General features: G+C 44.6%; 1 protein-coding gene across 5 annotated transcripts in view; it reads left to right on the top strand.

The window, feature by feature from the left end:
• Positions 1-982: 982 nt before the first annotated feature.
• Positions 983-16,857, top strand: part of Med13l (mediator complex subunit 13L) — a 227,010-nt gene continuing 211,135 nt past the window's right edge. For 3 of the 5 annotated variants that reach the window (XM_085681246.2, XM_085681237.2, XM_085681234.2), the window contains exon 1: positions 983-1,176. In XM_085681246.2, the coding sequence (XP_085537372.1) occupies positions 1,105-1,176 (72 nt within the window). In that variant the 5' untranslated portion in view covers positions 983-1,104. The remainder of the gene's footprint in view (positions 1,177-16,857) is intronic. The other 2 variants (XM_085681241.2, XM_085681240.2) reach the window with 2 other exon arrangements.

Below are 16,857 nucleotides of genomic sequence, written 5' to 3'. Positions count from 1 at the left end.
GAATGTGGCACACAGCAAGAGCGCAGGGGACATTTATGCAAGAAACGCCTGCCTGTATGCGGAGTGGGCGCAAAGCGCTCCCGAAGCACGTGTGCTTTAGGAGCTCAGCGCTCGGTAGGCAGCGAACCCCGAGCCCTGGCTTCGAGGTGCAAGGGTTCGAATCCCCGACCTCGGACAAGTGCCTCGCTGCCTTTGTGTCTCTGAGTGCCAATCCTCCGCCCGGTGCGTAGCGGCCGGCGGGCGTGAGGTTTCGAGGACACTCCTCGGCACCGTCGGACAGGCAGGCCTGCCGGGCCCACGCCGCGCCCCAGGCCCGAGGAGCTACCAGGGCTCGGAGGCGGCTCCGGGAAGCCGCGGCCTCCTCGGGCCGCGGTAGTCGCGCGCCCGCGCCCAGGGCGGGGCGTCCACGCAGCCCCGCCGTCCCGCGGCCGCCCGCACCTCTTTCTCTGCCTCCTTCCCTCCCTCCCTCGCTCGCTCCGTCCCCGCTCCAAGAGGGCCGCGCTCAGCTCAGCAGCGCCTCCCGCGAGCCGCCACCACCGCCGCCGCCGCCACGGCCCCTCCCCCGCCCCCCGCGCGGCCGGCGCCCGTCACGTGACGCGCCGCAACCAATGGCGGGCCGAGCCGCGGTCGGCGGCCGCCATTGCTGTCAGAGCGAGCGAGCCCGGGGAGGGAGGAGAAGCGCGGCCGACTGGGGAGGAGGAGGGGGGGGTGGGGAGGAAGAGGAAGGAGGGGACGGCGCTCGGCTGCCGGGGTCGCCCGCTGGCTTCGTCCGCACCCCCCCCTTCGCGGGCTCGCGCGGCGGCGGCGGCGGCGGCTCGGGGCGGCTGCGGGGTTCGCGTGCCTCACGCGCCGGCGCGGCCGAGGGCGAGTCGCCCGCCGGCTGGAGATAAACAAGGCGGCCGACGAGGCGGCGAGGCGGAGGCGGAGGCGGCGGCCCTGGGCGACAGAGGCGGGCGGCGTTGCCGCGCCGCGCCCCCCGCCGCCGCCGCCGCCGCCCTCGGGCCTCCCGCGCGGGCGGGCCTCGCGCCCCGGTGCCCGCGAGCCGCCGCCCGGCCCGGCCCGCTCCGACATGCCCCGCTCTGGCGGCCGGGCTCGCGGAGGACCATGACCGCCGCGGCGAACTGGGTGGCGAACGGGGCGAGCCTGGAGGATTGTCACTCCAACCTCTTCTCGCTGGTGAGTGGCGGGGCGGGGGCCCGGGTGGGGGGCGCGACCTCCCCGCCGCGCAACTTTCTCCTCCCGGAGCCCTGGCGGCGGCGGCGGCGAGCGCGGCGCCCGGCGTGGACGTGCGTGTGGAAGTCGGGGCGCTGCGGACGCCTGGGCGCGCTCAGAGCGCCCACCTCCGTGGCAATCGTGGCAATCACACCCCCCTTCCCCTCCCCTTCCCTCTCGTTTTTTTTTTTTTTTTTTTTTTTTCCTCCTCCTTCCCGAAATGTGGAAGGCTTAGAATTCTGCCTGTGTAGCCGCCGGCGCCGGCGATGTGCAGGCTTGTCTTCTTACCCCCGAACCGATCGGCCGCTCTCCCGCGTCTGTCTTCTGAATTTTCTTTTCTTTTCCTTTTCTTTCTTTTTTTTTTTAAATTCCACAATGACACCTGCGATTTCGCCCGAAAACAGTTGATGGAAGGCGATTGTGTCAGGGAAAGGACTCTGGCAGCGGAAGCTCGCGCGGTTGTAAACACGGACAGCCGCCCGCCTCTCGGGGCTTACTACGCCGGAGAGCGGGAGAGCCATTGCTCGGAACCCACGGAAGGTGGAGGAAGCTGCTGCTCCTCAACTCCCCTCTGCTGCCTTTAAAAACTGTTTTCTCTACCCTAGCAAGGAACACACACACACACACACACACGCGAGCAACAAGCTGGGCGGTTTGATAACATCGCTTTTATCTGCCTTCGCCTCTCCGCTCTCCCGCTCTCGCCTCTCTGATAATTGACAACTTTTGCTTTGGAAGTGCATTGCCTGCCTTAATCTCGAAGCATTTAGGGTGTCAATTGTTCTCCTGGAAGCCTGGCATCCGACGATGGCGGCTCGGTTCATCGAAATTAAAAATGTATAGGGCTCCAGCAACTCTTTCCTGGCGGTGGCAGTGACATTTGGTGGTAAATGCCATCTTTGCTTTTTATTGGGTCGTATTACCTAGCTCTGAAAACATTCGCGTTGTTAAACCTGGCGCTTAGACTGATAATGGGAGTGCGTGGTCCTTAAATACGCGCTTTGTGCCTGAGTTACTGTAGTGGAGCTATGTGCCCGAGAGAGTACGAATTTGTTTAAATATTGAGCAAAGATTTGTAAACAGATGTAAGGCAATTATGTTTCAAGCGTAGAATATAATTGGAAAATTGGTTGAATGGCTTATTTAATTTAGCTTTAAAAACTGAACTTATTTAGAGTTGTGTGCCCAATATTTTTTTTGGGGGGGGTTGGAGGATGCTGCTTTTTGGAGAGCATGCATTTATTGCAAATTATTTTCTGGAACTCCTGCTGTATATAGAAGGTTTATTTCCTCTCAGTCCTTGTTTACACTGGATAAATAATTTAGTGTTGAAATTGTAATTAGTTACATTTAATTATGGGTGGCATAGATGCTTTTTGTCCCCTTGGAGACTTGTGGAGAAATACGAATTCTTGCCAACTTTGAAAGTGTCATTTTATTTTCATGCAGATAAAGAAATCAAGCATGCATTTGGCCTACAAAGACGTAGTGACATAGTATTTCTGCTTCTACTCGTGTAACAGCGGGCTGATTTCTTCTCACCCCGAATTTTATCTAGACGCTGAGTCTTAAGATTCAGTTAGAAGTTGGGGTTCTTCCCTTCACTACTGTGGTAATTTACGTTTGATCTTTTGATGTAAGGGTAAACTGCTTTTGCCTCCCTGCCCCCATTCCCTGCCTGTCATTTAGTATTAGGTTCAGGGACCTTCATAGATCAGCAAATGTATTGATTAGGGGGTATTTAAAATGGTTTTGTTTGGCGGCTGGGTGACCACATTGACATATTTACAGGTAATTAAAATAACCAACTCAACCTGTATTAGTTCGGGAGAGCTCCCAAATTACCATCCATCATGCTGACTAGTAATGGCTAATTTATACACAATGAATTGGGTGGACACATGAAGGCCTGTTGGAGCACAGCTGCACTGTGGGGTCTTTCCTTATCTCTGAGCTTTAAGGGGGTGATAGTGTGGGGATGAGATGTTTGAAATTCTTTGCTGAAGATTCTGGGCTTTCATTTTTACTGGCCTAAGGATGCATTCTGGGTATTTCTCCCCTAAACATCTTTAAACCAAAGAGTTGACTTTTGAATATAATTTAAAGTACAGTTAGCTTTTTGGGTAACCCATTGGAAATGCAAAAATGCTTAGATTGGTTAAAAATGTAGAATGCTTATATTTTCTGGTATCTGGAGATGGATAAATGCTGTTTAATTTTCAAAAAATGACTTATTTATTTTTACTTTATGTGCATTGATTGATATTTTGCCAGCATGTATATCTACAAGAGGGTGTCAGAGTCTTTGGAATTGTAAGCTGTCATGTGGGTGCTGGGAATTGAACCTAGGTTCTCCAGAAGAGCAGCCAGTGCTTTTAACCCCTGGGCCATCTTTACAGCCCTAAAATTTAATTTTAAAAGAAAAAAAAAACAAATTGCAAATCGTCTTTTTTTTCTGATTTCAAACTGAGAACTTTTCCTGAAGACCATTTACAGACAGCAACCTATTGTGTTAAGAATACATTGCCTAAAGAACATAGTTGATTCCAAAAGGGAGGCAGTCATCACCTTTTCAAAATCATGTGTTGCGTCTGAAGAGTTCTAGGTACTTAGTGTTTTGTACTTTTTGACATTTTGGCCACAGTTTTGTTTCTCAGCAGAGAAGAGTTATTACTTCTAGAAAATGTGGCTGCACGCTCAACGTTATCGTAGATGGAAGTGGAAACTGGGATAGGGCTGTGTGGAAACAGTGACCAGCCACTTTCTGTTATCCTGAGGTCATCAGCATGGCTTAGCAAAAGTTGGTTGAGCAATCAGGCATCTTAAGATTTTAGTTTCTAGTCTTTTACTGCATTTGTTTTCTGATACTGCGTGGAGTCCTATTTCCTACACTTTGTTTCCTATCGCTGCGATCCTGGTTCCTAACCTGTGAAAGGCATCTATGTATCTGATGCAGACCTCAGTGCTGTTTCTTACTCCACAGCTGTGAGATTTTGTAGCCTCGGGAGTAAATTCATGCTTTGCTGCACCTTTATAATACGAACTGTTTCTGGGTGCTGCTGGTCAAGTGTTTGGGTGACCCCTGGTTTATTCACTCACTCATAATTCAGTAAGTGCACAAAATTTTCCTTTTTTGGAAACTGTAGCAGTGTACCCTATGGCTGCAAGCTCACCCTGTGGGAAGACACATTATAATTTACAGATACCCAGTGTATCTCTTTGTTTTTCTTTTGAGATAATGTGAAGAAAGTAACTTTGTGTCCTTTAGGCTAGACTTAAGTATGCTGGGTACTGAGGCTTGAGGGAGCCATTTTTAGTCTTTAAATGTTTGTTCCACATTCACGTTTGATTTGCTTAAAATCTCCCTGACTATAGATAATTGGGTAATAGTGTCAGATTCGCACTGAATTAAAACACATGTATACACATTAGTGCTAACTTCCGACTGAGGACCATTCATTCTGTATTTGAAGTTTTTAGGGGAAATTGTTGTAGACCTCATTTCCTTTTGTCTTATGAGAATTATTTTCCCCTCCAGAAAAGGAAGGTGGTTGGAAATGTTGAAAACTTGAGATGTTTAAAACTTAGAAAAGAAATAAGGGGGACTATCAAATGGAAATAAGGAAAAAGGAGATTTGCTAAGGTTTCAAAGTGTCCCAATTCTGCACACAGTTGTGTTTTTTTAACCCTAGTTTACAGTTTTAATATTTAAAATAAAAGTACATTTAAAGCATGTTTTTCGTAATCTTCATTTTCTTTAATGAAAATATTTATAATATGCCAGTGTGTTTTCTGTTTAGCATTTGTTGTTAGTGACACATGGCATTATAGTATTTATATATTTTTTAATGGCAATAATTGCTGCCTGGTAATGGTTGCCATATTAACCTCCAATTGCTAGTAAATATTTTTAAGTACATAATAGACAGCAATTTAAGGCATAGTGTAGCAGTTTACTGGACCATTTTAAAGAGCCATTTGTACGTGTGATGAGTTCATAATTTAAAGAGAAATAATGTACCTGAGATCTGTATGTGCCAAAGGCTTTGGCATGCTCATTGAGAAAGAAGGCTGGTGCCATTCCTCTCTCTCTCTTTGTGAGGAGGGCAGGCAGGTTTGTATTCAAGGCAGGAAGTGTTTGTTGAGTGTATGCAGGCGCTTTTGTACCGTTTCTTTGACCTGCCCTGGTCATTTTGTCATGAATATATTAGATGATTTATATTGAAAAAAGTCTCAAGGCATTTCTCTAAATATCATTGACTTAAAGTTGTGGCTTATATTAATTAGTATGGAAAACTGATCTTTTTTGTTCACTAGCTAATTTAGCCTAGTTAATTGTGAGCTAATTGTATTCATCAAACATTTTCAGAGTTCTATACTCCGAGATGAATAAAGACAGAATTGAGATGAAACTCTGTATCTGTGTGCACAGGCATGCTGTAGATTATCTGAATGTTTTTATGAATAGCTCATTCAGCTATCAAAGTTTGATTCAGAGGTAGACTAGATATTTTTGAAGCCTTTGACTTATTTTTCAAGAGAAGATAATGTTATTTAAGCTAGTACAAGTACTGATTTGCATCCCCGTGAAAGAGGATGATATGTTTATTTCACAGGAGCTAGCCAGTGAGAGAGATTAGATAAAGCTTATGAAAATTAGAATGTGGTTGGATAGTAGGTGTGTTTGGTAAATGGTGCTTTATAATCTTTTCTTAGAAGCACAGAGAGCAGACTCTGCAACATTGCTGCTAGTGTCCTTTAAGACACACTGCATGCGAATGTGCCTGGTAGACTGTGTGTGGTGCCATTAACCAGAATCTCTGTTTGATCATTTTAGAAATAATTCTGTCGTTGCAAAGAAATAACAGTGCATTGCAAAGACAGCTAATTAGATAGTGTAAATTAGACAGCCTATGGGAGTAGCTTTCCCCTCCCCCAAACAAGAAAATATAAAACAAGTCAACACACAGTTGCCTCTTAGGACTTGCTTAGAGTTTTAGAATTAGAGACTCAATATTTTTAAGTGTTCTTGGAATGTCTGACTTTCCCCTATTGATGGATCACATCCTTATGATCAGGTTCAGTTAATTCCCTTTTATGCTACATCCTCCTATTGTTTATTTGAAAGATTTGAAGGCGTTAGCTTTGTTCTGTTGAGAGAATTTACTTCATTACATAGGGGAGGTGATATTCCATTAATCTTGGTAAATATTAACATACGTGAGGAATTATAAATTCAGACTCACTTGCCTAGTACTTTAGTATAGGCACTTGCATCCATCAGCCTAGTTTCCTAGCTTTGCGTAGTTGGTTGAAAATAGTTGTGAAATTTTCTTAAAATGCTGTAGTCTGTTTCTTTGGGGAAGTTTCCCTCTGCTCCATTGTACATGACTGTATTTAAGGCCGCAGTAGAGGAGACCACCCCTTCCTAGCTGCTGTGGTGGCTATCACTAGGGAGCCCTTCTCTCTGTGTGCATGTGTTGGTGATGTTGGACAAGTCTCCTTGAAGCTAGTGAAGTGTCTTTTAGACTGTTTTTGAATTCCTGTCTAAAACCATAATATGACTGCTTTCTTTCCAGAGGAAAATTGAGAGAAATCGGTTTTGTCAAGGAAAATGTTCCTTCACTGATGTCCCTGAATGTTTATTTTTTTCATTCTCGGGGAATTGTGGTAGGATATTCTTAAAGCTGTATTTGTATTACTTAACAGTAAAACATACAGCTTTCTGCATTTTGTACCTTTTCAGGGTAGTGAAATTCCATTACTGTTAAAGGAACTTCCTGATTATCATATTAAAATTTCACTTTGACATTATTTTGTATATCTTAAATTGTAGCTTTAACTTGATAGATAAGAAATTTTTAGTTCATTCATCCATTCTTTCATTCATAATCTCCTTGTCCTCCTTATCTCCACCCCCCCACTCTTCTTTTTTTGTTATTTTTGAGAGAGGGCTTCATTTTGTAGCCTAGGCTAACCTGGAACTAACCAGAGAACCCAGCTGTCCTCAAACTCCTCAGGGTAATTGGGTCACCCAAGCCCCTTGAGTGCTGAGATTACCGAGTCTTCGTTAGAGGCCCTGTCAAATTCCACACCCAGTGCGAGGAAACGCCAACTCCTATGAGTTGTACTCTTACACCCAGACACAGAGACATGTACACACACAAACACACACCCCACATTCAAGTAAATGTGATACAAATCTGTTAGATTCTTTTGACTATAATTTATTCTTAATTTGTATCAAATCACTGCATTTATTGGACATTTGACATTTGATCTTAAAATTGAAATTGAGGAAAACATTTGTTTCTAATAAAATAGATAATTATGGACAGGATTTTCATAATAATGTTGGAAATGTTTAAAACTGAGATTCTAATACTTATGAAACTTTATGAAGATGACTATCTGAGACAGGACTGGCTACCCTGTAGCTGCTGCTTGCCTGGGACTCAAGGTAGGCTTTCTGCCTCTGCCTCTGCCTAGGAGCGCTAGGGTGATAGTTGCCCCACACCAGACTTGCTAAGTTGTAAAAACTGTTCAGTATCACGTCCTCTCTAAAGGTTTCCTTGGTTTCCACAGGCAGAACTAGTTGCTCAGATTCTTGCTATCCCTCTGAGAAGCAGATGAGTTTTTGTAAGGCACGGACCCTGTCAAATCATCTTGGTGTTCTCCCTGCACTTTAGGCATTTGTTCCTTGCTGTCAGACAGTGCCCTTCATTCCCAGAGGTGTCTTTGGTGCTTGTTGGGTTCTGATTGGGAGTATGCTATTAAGACTTTTGAGTTGGGCCTGGATTCTCGTGAAGATCTCTGTGAACTTGAGTTCAGCCTGGTCAGTATAGAGTTTCAGAATAGCCAAGGCTACATAGAGAGACTTTGTCTCAAACACACACTTGGCATGTATGTGTACACACACACACCGAAAAAAAAACCCAAATCAAAAAATGTAAGATAATTTAGTAGATGATTGTCGTGTTGTCTGAATTTTGTTAGTGAGGCTGAATGCACTGTGACTTGGTGATACCCTGAGTGTCTAAGCTTGCTGAGCTGCAGTTTTGTGATCTTTGGAAATTAAGTCTGGCCCTACCAAGAGTCCTTTACTTTCGCTGTACAGGTTGTGTAGGGACTTTTGCTCAGCCTTTAATTACAAGGTCACTTTTCATGAGCCCCAGTAAAACAGGCAGTGAACTGGAACAGGGAAACTTGAGCCGAATTTAAATTTTTTTCTAGTAATTAGGCAAATCAGGTTGGGCACAACCTCTGAACCTAATGTAAATATAGAAGGCAGGGGATGTAAAAAAAGTCTTCTTGAGTACATCTCATTTGTTTCTGTAGCTTCTGCCAGTGTGCTGGATTTCGGGTGTGCCCTGGAGGTCTTAAGCACAAGACCACACAGGCCCTAGCGGCTCAGCAGGCACCCGGGAGACTGTTGGTGAAGGAGCTTTTGCTCTCTGCCCTCGCCCATGCTGTTCTCGGATCTTCCTCACAAGCGAGCCACGACTGAGAGGAGAGCCTTGAAATCCAGCTTCGCACCTGGCGAGATTCCGTACCTGCCTTGAGTGTAACTGGCGAGACTAGAACTTGGACCCTGGCTCTTACTTGGTAGTTGATGGTTACTCCCTTGGCAGCTCTGGAGTGTCCTTTGGCCTTAATAGCAAGTCTGTTAATGTTTTGCGATTGGCCCGAGAGAATGTTAGAAACAGTACCTGATAAATAAATACATTGTTCTTCTAAACACCACTCACCATTAGCCTGGCATGCCAGTTCTCTTATTTGCTGCTCTGAAGAGTAGTTGAAGGCTGCCCGCCCAGTTTCTGATTTTCATTTAACAATGTGTCTCAGAGCATTCCGTTGTCACTGAAGGAAGGGTCCTCAGAGATCTATAGTCATGTTGTCCGTGAAGAGTGCCGTAAGTTTACTATAGAATTTGAAATTGCCGTGCCTGTGTGAGTCAGAGATATTAGGCAGGGTTCATTGTAGGTTTGTTTTCACCAAAACCCTCCCTGCCTGGGGCTGTGGCAGTGATGATGTTGGGTGCTCACCACCTTGTGCTGCATTTAGTGTCTGGCATTAGAGAGCACTGCTTTTCCTAACATTCTGTTGGGACGTCCCACAGTGGGAGTACCAACAGCACTTTCCCTTAGCTGTTGTCTGGGCCTCCTCTGCCTTGGGCAATGGGCCTGCCCGGCTCTAAGCCCAGGGGAGGATTGCTGGTGGAGGACGCTTGAAGAGTATGGAGAGGCCGTGGTGTGCAGCTTAAAGAACAGCAGTTGTACAGGGAGGGCGTGGGCACCCCGCCTCCATACGGCTCTCCCTGCTGGCACCTTCGCAGTAGCATGTTGAGAGCATCGGCAGGTTCCGTGATGTTATCAGGAGAGAAGATTTTGTTTCTTTACCTTTTAGCTCTTCTCTCCTTAGACCATCTGAGAGACAAACCTTTTGCTTGCTGTTTGGTGATAAATGAGGACTTCTGAGACCCCAGGAGATAAAAGGGATTTGGGGGTGAGATTGGATGGAATAGCCAATAAACTAATATTTAGAAATGTTAATTTTTTGTATGCTGTGCTTGAGAAATTTAGGTTATGTATAATTCATTTAGGAGTAATGCACATCAGAAATGGTTAAAATCTAGCTTGCACTTACCAAAGGGCAAAGGGTCTGATGTGTGGGGTAAAGACCTACATGTACTATTTAATTTCCGAGATGCTGTATGTCAGACCCAGAGGGAGCTGCATGGCCTGTGTCATGTCTTGAAGGTGGAAGACCAGGGGGAGCTTTAAACTGGCTTTGGGAGGGGTGGAGCTTAGGCTAGGGCTCCTGAGGAATGAGAAAGACCTTCTGCGGAATACAGTTCACATCTTTTAGTTTGCTGGGAGACTTTGCTGAGGTGGCATGTAGAGCACTCTAGTTTATGACCCTGCTTCTCGACTTCCTTTTAAAACAAAGCACCAAAACTTACCGAGGTGGAATTTTCATTAGGTGGAAAATTTGAAGTGTGGGCAGGCTAGTGTAGATTAAGAAGCGGTGATGTTAAAATAATCTTGTGATTCCTGAAATAATTCAGCTCTGAACTTTAAGGAAACAGAGCTGCATTGTGCAAAGTGCTAACAGCTAAAGTGACAAATATTTCAGAACTGGACAGACGTGAAATCTTAAATGAGCAGATGGGACACAGAATGAGAATGGGAGATAATCCAAGACAATATAGAAACTATTAAGAGAAATGAATTGAGGAAAAGCAAGTGTGTTAAATGGTATTATATTGAATATGTGTTTAAAGGCCTTTCTAGGATGCTCTTGAGCCGTCTGCACCACCCTCCTTCAGATTGCACACATTTCACACGGTCGTTTGTAGATCATGATCGTTTCTCATGGAGTGACCCTGATGCTGTGGGATTTAAGTCTTGAGTGTGTGTGCTTGTGTGCTTTACGTAGACAGTGAAATTTGTTTTCTCTGACATGAAAGTAAACAAAGAGGGTAATCATAGTTTTTAAGGGCAGTCATGGACCTTGAGTGGCAGGTGAGGCTTGCTGTCTGACTGCTTAGTGGTTAATGACAGTAAGGGTGGGATCTGTGCCCTCATGAGCCAAGGGGATGGATGGATGGCCGTGAGCCAGCCTGGGTCTCACGAGGGAGTAGCAAGAGCAGCTCCCCAATGGCAGATTTGCCTTTGTTGTAGATAGGAACAACAGAGACAGGAAAAGGTGGGGATGTAATCGGGTGGCTTAGCAAAATCTTTCTGGTGTGGCTGGGAAGGGGCTCTTAGAGATAACGGATGAGAGAGAATAAGAAAGAAGTGTGCAGGGGGAAAGGCAGACACGGCAACGGGAGTTCGCCCTGAGCCCAAGGAGTTAGAGTACTGTGTTTTATTTTGAACAAAATCTTAAACAAAATTCTGCCTTTTAAGATCACATTTATTTGTGTGTGTGTTGAAGTGGGGAGGGTTGCTATAGGTGTGTGGGAGACACAGGACAACTTGTGACATCGTTCTCTCTTTTCAGGTCCTGGAGACTGAACTCAGGACCTAGGCTTGGCAGCAAGCACTGTTACTCACTGAGCCCTCTCACTGACACTTAAATAATTTATTAAATTGTAGCTAAAACATCTGTACTTATATGTTACAGTGGTTCATAGCAACAATCTCTTTTATTTTTTTTCTTATTATTATTTGTTTGTTTTTGAGACAGGGTCTCACTGTATCTGTGATTGTTGTGGAACTTATTATATAGACCAAGTTGGCTTCACACTCACAAAGCTTTGCCCGCCTCTGTCTCCCAAGTGCTGGGATTAAAGGTGTGCATCACTACAGCCATCTTAACAAGTGCTTTTAAAAAATTTTTTCTTTTAATAAGTGACTTGGGCTTGAGCACGCGCCCAGAAGGAGCTTGGCTTTAGCATTGGCATGCAGCTGTGGCTGTTAATAGTGAGGAATTCCTTCCCAGACTGGTGAGATGGAAAGAGACAATGCACTCCTACATACTGAGGACTGTCCTCAGGTTTCCACGTGTGTGTGGGGGCATGCTTGTGCATGTGTGTGTGTGCGTGCATATGTGCGTGCACATACACAATTCCAGGCCCATTGGATTCTTTGTCCTCTCAAACCCTGACTAATGGTACAGTGACCTTTGCTATCAGTGAGGTGGGCGGTGGTTGGCCTGGATATTGAGTTATGTGTTGGCAGAGGCTCACAGGGATAATAAAATTCCTCTCAGAAATAAAGGATGTGCCGTGCATGGTGGTGCATGGCTTTTTTCTTACCACTGGGAGGCAGAGTCACAATGGATTTCTGTGAGAGCCAGGTCAGCCAGACTGGCATGGTGAGACCCTGTTTAAAACAAAACAAAATCCCTCACTTCCAATTTGAACATTTTCTCAGTTTTAAGCGATAAAGATAGGTGTGTGTACTTTTCCTTTTGAAAATGTTTTTTATATTAAAACATGGAATTGAAGTCCTATAAAAATGTGATGTAATCCTAGAACAACTGATACTTAAAGGAAATTTAGTTATACAATAATTACTCTAAACAAGGGTGGGGACTTTAAAATACAAAAACCACATTTATCCACTTTGTGTCTGTGCCTGCATGTGTGAGTGTGTGAAGATCAGAACTGGGAGTCAGTCCTCTCATCCTGCCATGCTTCAGGGGATTGAATGCAGGTTGTCAGATTTGCCAGGAAGTTACTTTACCTGTGGAACCATCTTGTTAGCCTTTGGCAGTACTTAAAAAAACCAAAACCAAAACAAACCCCCCCCCCAAAAAAAAACCCAAACAAGCTCATGTAATACCTGAGCAGTTTCTCATTTAGAGTTTATGCCAGAGCATAGAGCTAAACAATGTATTTATCCTGCCACATGGTGGTGGTGGTGGGGAGAGACTCAATTCAGTGTGTATAAATTACTTGAGATGTATGTTCAAAGTATAATTTGTTGGTATTGGTGCTCTGATGGTGAGTCTGGGCTTTGTCATCCTGACAGATGGTACTAGTTTTGAGTCTGTCTGTAGAATCCTTTAACATTGTGTTACATTGTGGATACTTGTGAGCACTCATGCTTTGGACTGTGAAAGCTAATAAATTGACTTTTAAAGTGAATTTTATACATTTAATTTAAAGTAGAAGTGCTTGCTTGTATTTGGGAGATTTTTCTAATGAAATTAAGATAAATGGCTTGTGTTGGTAGTTTATGTGGTAAACTCTGTAACAGTCCACAATGACAGTAAGTGGGACTCATTAAGACAGGCATTTATATGCCAAAGTAACTGAGTTATGCTATCCAGCTGTCTTACAAGGTAGGTATGCTGCACTGTTAAGGATCAAAAGAGCTGACTTGACAATTTCTAGAAAGTTGTGAGAAACTGAATGGTAAATGTTAACATCTATTTTTAGAAATGCCTTGTATTTTAATATTGGCACAGAGCATAGGAATATTTTAAACAACCCAGTTGAGTGTTCGTGTTTTGTGCTGCAGCTTTATTTAGCTGTTTGTAATGGTTGATGATAATATTGTATGGTTTTGATGAATGGATTTGTCAGCTACAGACATTTATAATAAATAGAATGCCAGTTGGCTATAAAACAGCAGTTCTAGGCCTCATTGGAAATACTTTACTATTTAATATCTGCTTTTGACTTGATGGCAACAGACAGGGCTAAGGGATAAGAGTTGGATCCCAGGAAGGAGTTAGGTGCCCCCTGTTTCAGAAGGCAGTCAGAAGAGTTTAGAGACACAGGAGCACCATGGTGGGCAGAGGAGAAAGAAAAGATGAGGGAAAAGACTTTTTTTGGTGGTGGTATGCATTAAACCAGGGCCTCGTACATGCTATGTAGGCACTCTCTTACTGAACTATAACCCCAGCCCAGAGATGGCTTTTAAGAGGATTCTAGGCGTGAGAAAATGCAGGGCCAGCAGGGATGGATTTAAATAATACTTTTGAAGGTAGAAGTGACAGGGTGAGGTGAGCAATTTCATAGGGGTCAAGTGGTAAACAGATTGTGGCTTTATACCATTTGCATTCCTGTGCATGCAAATCAAGGAGGAGCTGTTGGCAGCATCCAGGAGCTTCCTTAGACTGGTGCTTTAAGCACAGGTTCAGGAAGCGTTTTCTGACCCTACGCTCCCAAGCCTCGCATAATTGGAACAACTCTCCATGTGTGTAACATCAGTGCATATGGGTGGCCTGTTCCCAGAAACAGTAAGATTCATGAGGCAAGAGAAAAGACGGAAGGGAAGGTAGGAAAGGAGGATGCTAGATGGGTGGTGGGTGTGTCGGGCCTTGGTCAGGAGGGTGGTGGTAGTGTGTTGTGTGGAGGTGTGAGTCAGACTGTTTCGGCAGAGGAAGAACTCAGGAAAATTCAGTTATCAGAAATGGGCACAGAGAAGCCCTGACAGGAAGAAAGGAAGCAGAGGGTAGGAATGCTTACAGCAGCGGCCCTCTCTCAGCCTGGGCCACCCAGTCCTCTGCTGTGAGCAGGGGAAGCTGGGTAAAGCAGTCCGTCTTTCCATTGTACAGCTGCTATGGATGTTTCTTACTAGCTTTGTCCATACTGGCTTTCTATTAACTTGAGGGCTGTGGTCGTTTTGGTAGGAGATGCTTGAGCTTTGGGGCCCCAGTAGATGAAGGAGAAGTGCATGTTGGTAAGGTATGCAAGCAGTTGATATGTGCCGGTGCCTATTCCTTGTTCTGACCCCTCCTTCTTCACTCCTAGCCTCCTAGTCTCTGTTGCCTTAGTTTAGCACTTAGCTTTCTGATTGTACAGACTTTGTATAGTTACGTGGAGCGTCATTTTGCCATGTCAGTTTTGCCTCACATACTTGGAAATTTCTCTTCCTACTTCTCTACTCCCCCCTTCCTTCCCTGCTTGTGTGCTGGCCCCTACCGCCTTGTTTTTCATCCCTCACCTGACCTCCTTGTGCTCTGGAGCCTTCTCTGCTACCACTGTGTTGTGACTTGGCAGCTCCTTGTCTCAGTTAAGCCCTGAGATGTGCATAGGCACTGCAGAAGCTTTCGTGGCAGTGCGTGGTGTGGTGGGTCCTCTCCAACTGTTTCAAGAGCACTTACTGGCACGGTATGTACTGTCCAGCCCTTGTTGACCAACTGGCTGTGAACCCCTTCAGCCTTCCCAGGTGGGGAGAGACTCTCCTTCGCCACCCGGAAGCAAGGGTTGGCTCTCTTGCAGCTGTCATGTTTCTTTAGTTTCTCTCCAGGAGAGGTGGTCCTAATGAAATACAAAATATTTTCACAAAATAAAACTTCCAGGAACTGAAATTATAACAGTTATGTGCAGCTGAGTCACTCCCTTAGCTGAGGCTCCCTCCAGCACCGCGTTCTCGGCAGGTGTGCGTTTCTGCAGCGCTGACAGCGTACATAGCAACCTTTATTCAGTTGTAGCCACCAACATTTTCCATGTGGTTACAATTTTTATAATTATAACTTCAACGGAAAAGTAATTTTTTATAAATTAAATAGAATATCACTTAATTACTCTCAGATTCAAGCAGTATGGAAGTGGCTAACATAAACCATAAAGGTCCTCTTCTCCCTCAGGAAGACACCAACCAGGAGTTTTACTTTGTATTATTCTAGGCCCCCACCTCAGCTCTTATGTATGTCTCTGTATGCCTGCTTACGCAGTCAGATTGTTGTACTAGATTGTAAAATAGTGCACGGAGGTCACATGTGAATTGGAACATGTAGCGAGCTGCATATTTTCAGCATGAGCACCCCCAGCTGTGCCCTCAGAGCGGCTCCGACCCTGAGTCTTCTGTTGTCACCGTGCACACATGCTGTGGGGTGTTCTACCTGTTGTCACCATGCACACATACTGTGGGGTGTTCTGCATGTTGTCACCATGCACACATACTGTGGGGTGTTCTGCATGTTGGTAGGTAGAGTCATGCTGTGTTCTCTGACAGCTTGCCCTCCCAGCTTCATAATCCCCTGCACAGAGATGCAGTTGTGATTCAGTCTGTGCAGTTCCTGTGCGCTCTCCTGACGACAGATGATTTGTAGCTTTAAAGATTAGAGAGGGGCGGCGACTGTCATCTTCCTGCTGTGTCGGGGGAGTGCACGTTTAGATGGACCTTCTTCTTTTCTGTTATTTTTGTTTAGCGTCCTTTCTCCTAAGTTGATGTACTGTTTGCTTAACCACCAGTTATGAGGAACAGTAAGACACTTTCATTTTTCTTCAATAATAGTTAAACAGTAGATTTAGATAGACACAACCACGAGCTCTTTAAGAACATATATCAGTTTACATTTCTGTAGACAGTGTATAATTCCCATTTTTCTATCTTATTTATCCTGGAAATTGCCCAATTTATGTTTTTTCTCTTTAGCAAACATATTTTAACTTTTAGTTTTTAATTTCCAGTGAGATTATGGACTTCTTGTAAATATTTGTGTGGGAATATAGTTTTTTTTGAGTTTTCTTTTTAAAGTGTTTAATATCTATGACGATCCTTTTCTTCCTGGAGTCTCTGACCTACAGTAGGTGGGAATCTGTAATCCAATGCTACCCTCCCATTCTACCTAGCTTGAGCTCTTTTGAACAGAAGCGATCATGACTTGCTGCCACAGCTGCTAGCCAGAGTGCACAGTCCACTCACCCCACTGTGCTCAGAGGAGAAAACCTAGTCAAGAACCTCAAGTGTCAGCCACATGGCAGAGCTCTTGAAGCCTGTCTCTCCATGTCCCAGTCCTGCCAGGACTTCTGGGATGTACCAGTCTTGACTGGTGGCCGGTTTTTTTTTTTTTTTTTGGAGCCCTTAAAGATTAACAATGGAAATCACAACGTTCAGTACAAGTATGAAGGTAGAAATCACTGGGGCATATAGATTTGCCTGAGATTAATGAAGTGATAATACTGTTTACATTTTTAAAAAGTTTCATCAGAGATTAGTGGAGTAATAATGAAGCTTTAGATTGCTTCATACAGATAAGCAGTCGTCTTTTCCTCTTAGACTTTGATTCTGAATGGAATCATCTAGAAAGGGGAAAATTAGGATAGCGAACTGTTTTTGATTCATGGTGAGGAAGGCAAAACCTGTGTAACTATAATCTGGAAGCATCTTACTTATAGTCTTTTAGCTTTTACAAAATAATATTCCATCACTCAGGTACTCATGTCAGAAATGATTTATT

This window comes from Myodes glareolus, chromosome 2 (genome assembly GCF_982192425.1).
Source record: "Myodes glareolus chromosome 2, mMyoGla1.1, whole genome shotgun sequence".
Lineage (NCBI taxonomy): Eukaryota > Metazoa > Chordata > Mammalia > Rodentia > Cricetidae > Myodes > Myodes glareolus.
The sequence above is the reverse complement of the archived record's forward strand: the minus strand, read 5'-3'. Positions and strand labels throughout refer to the sequence as shown.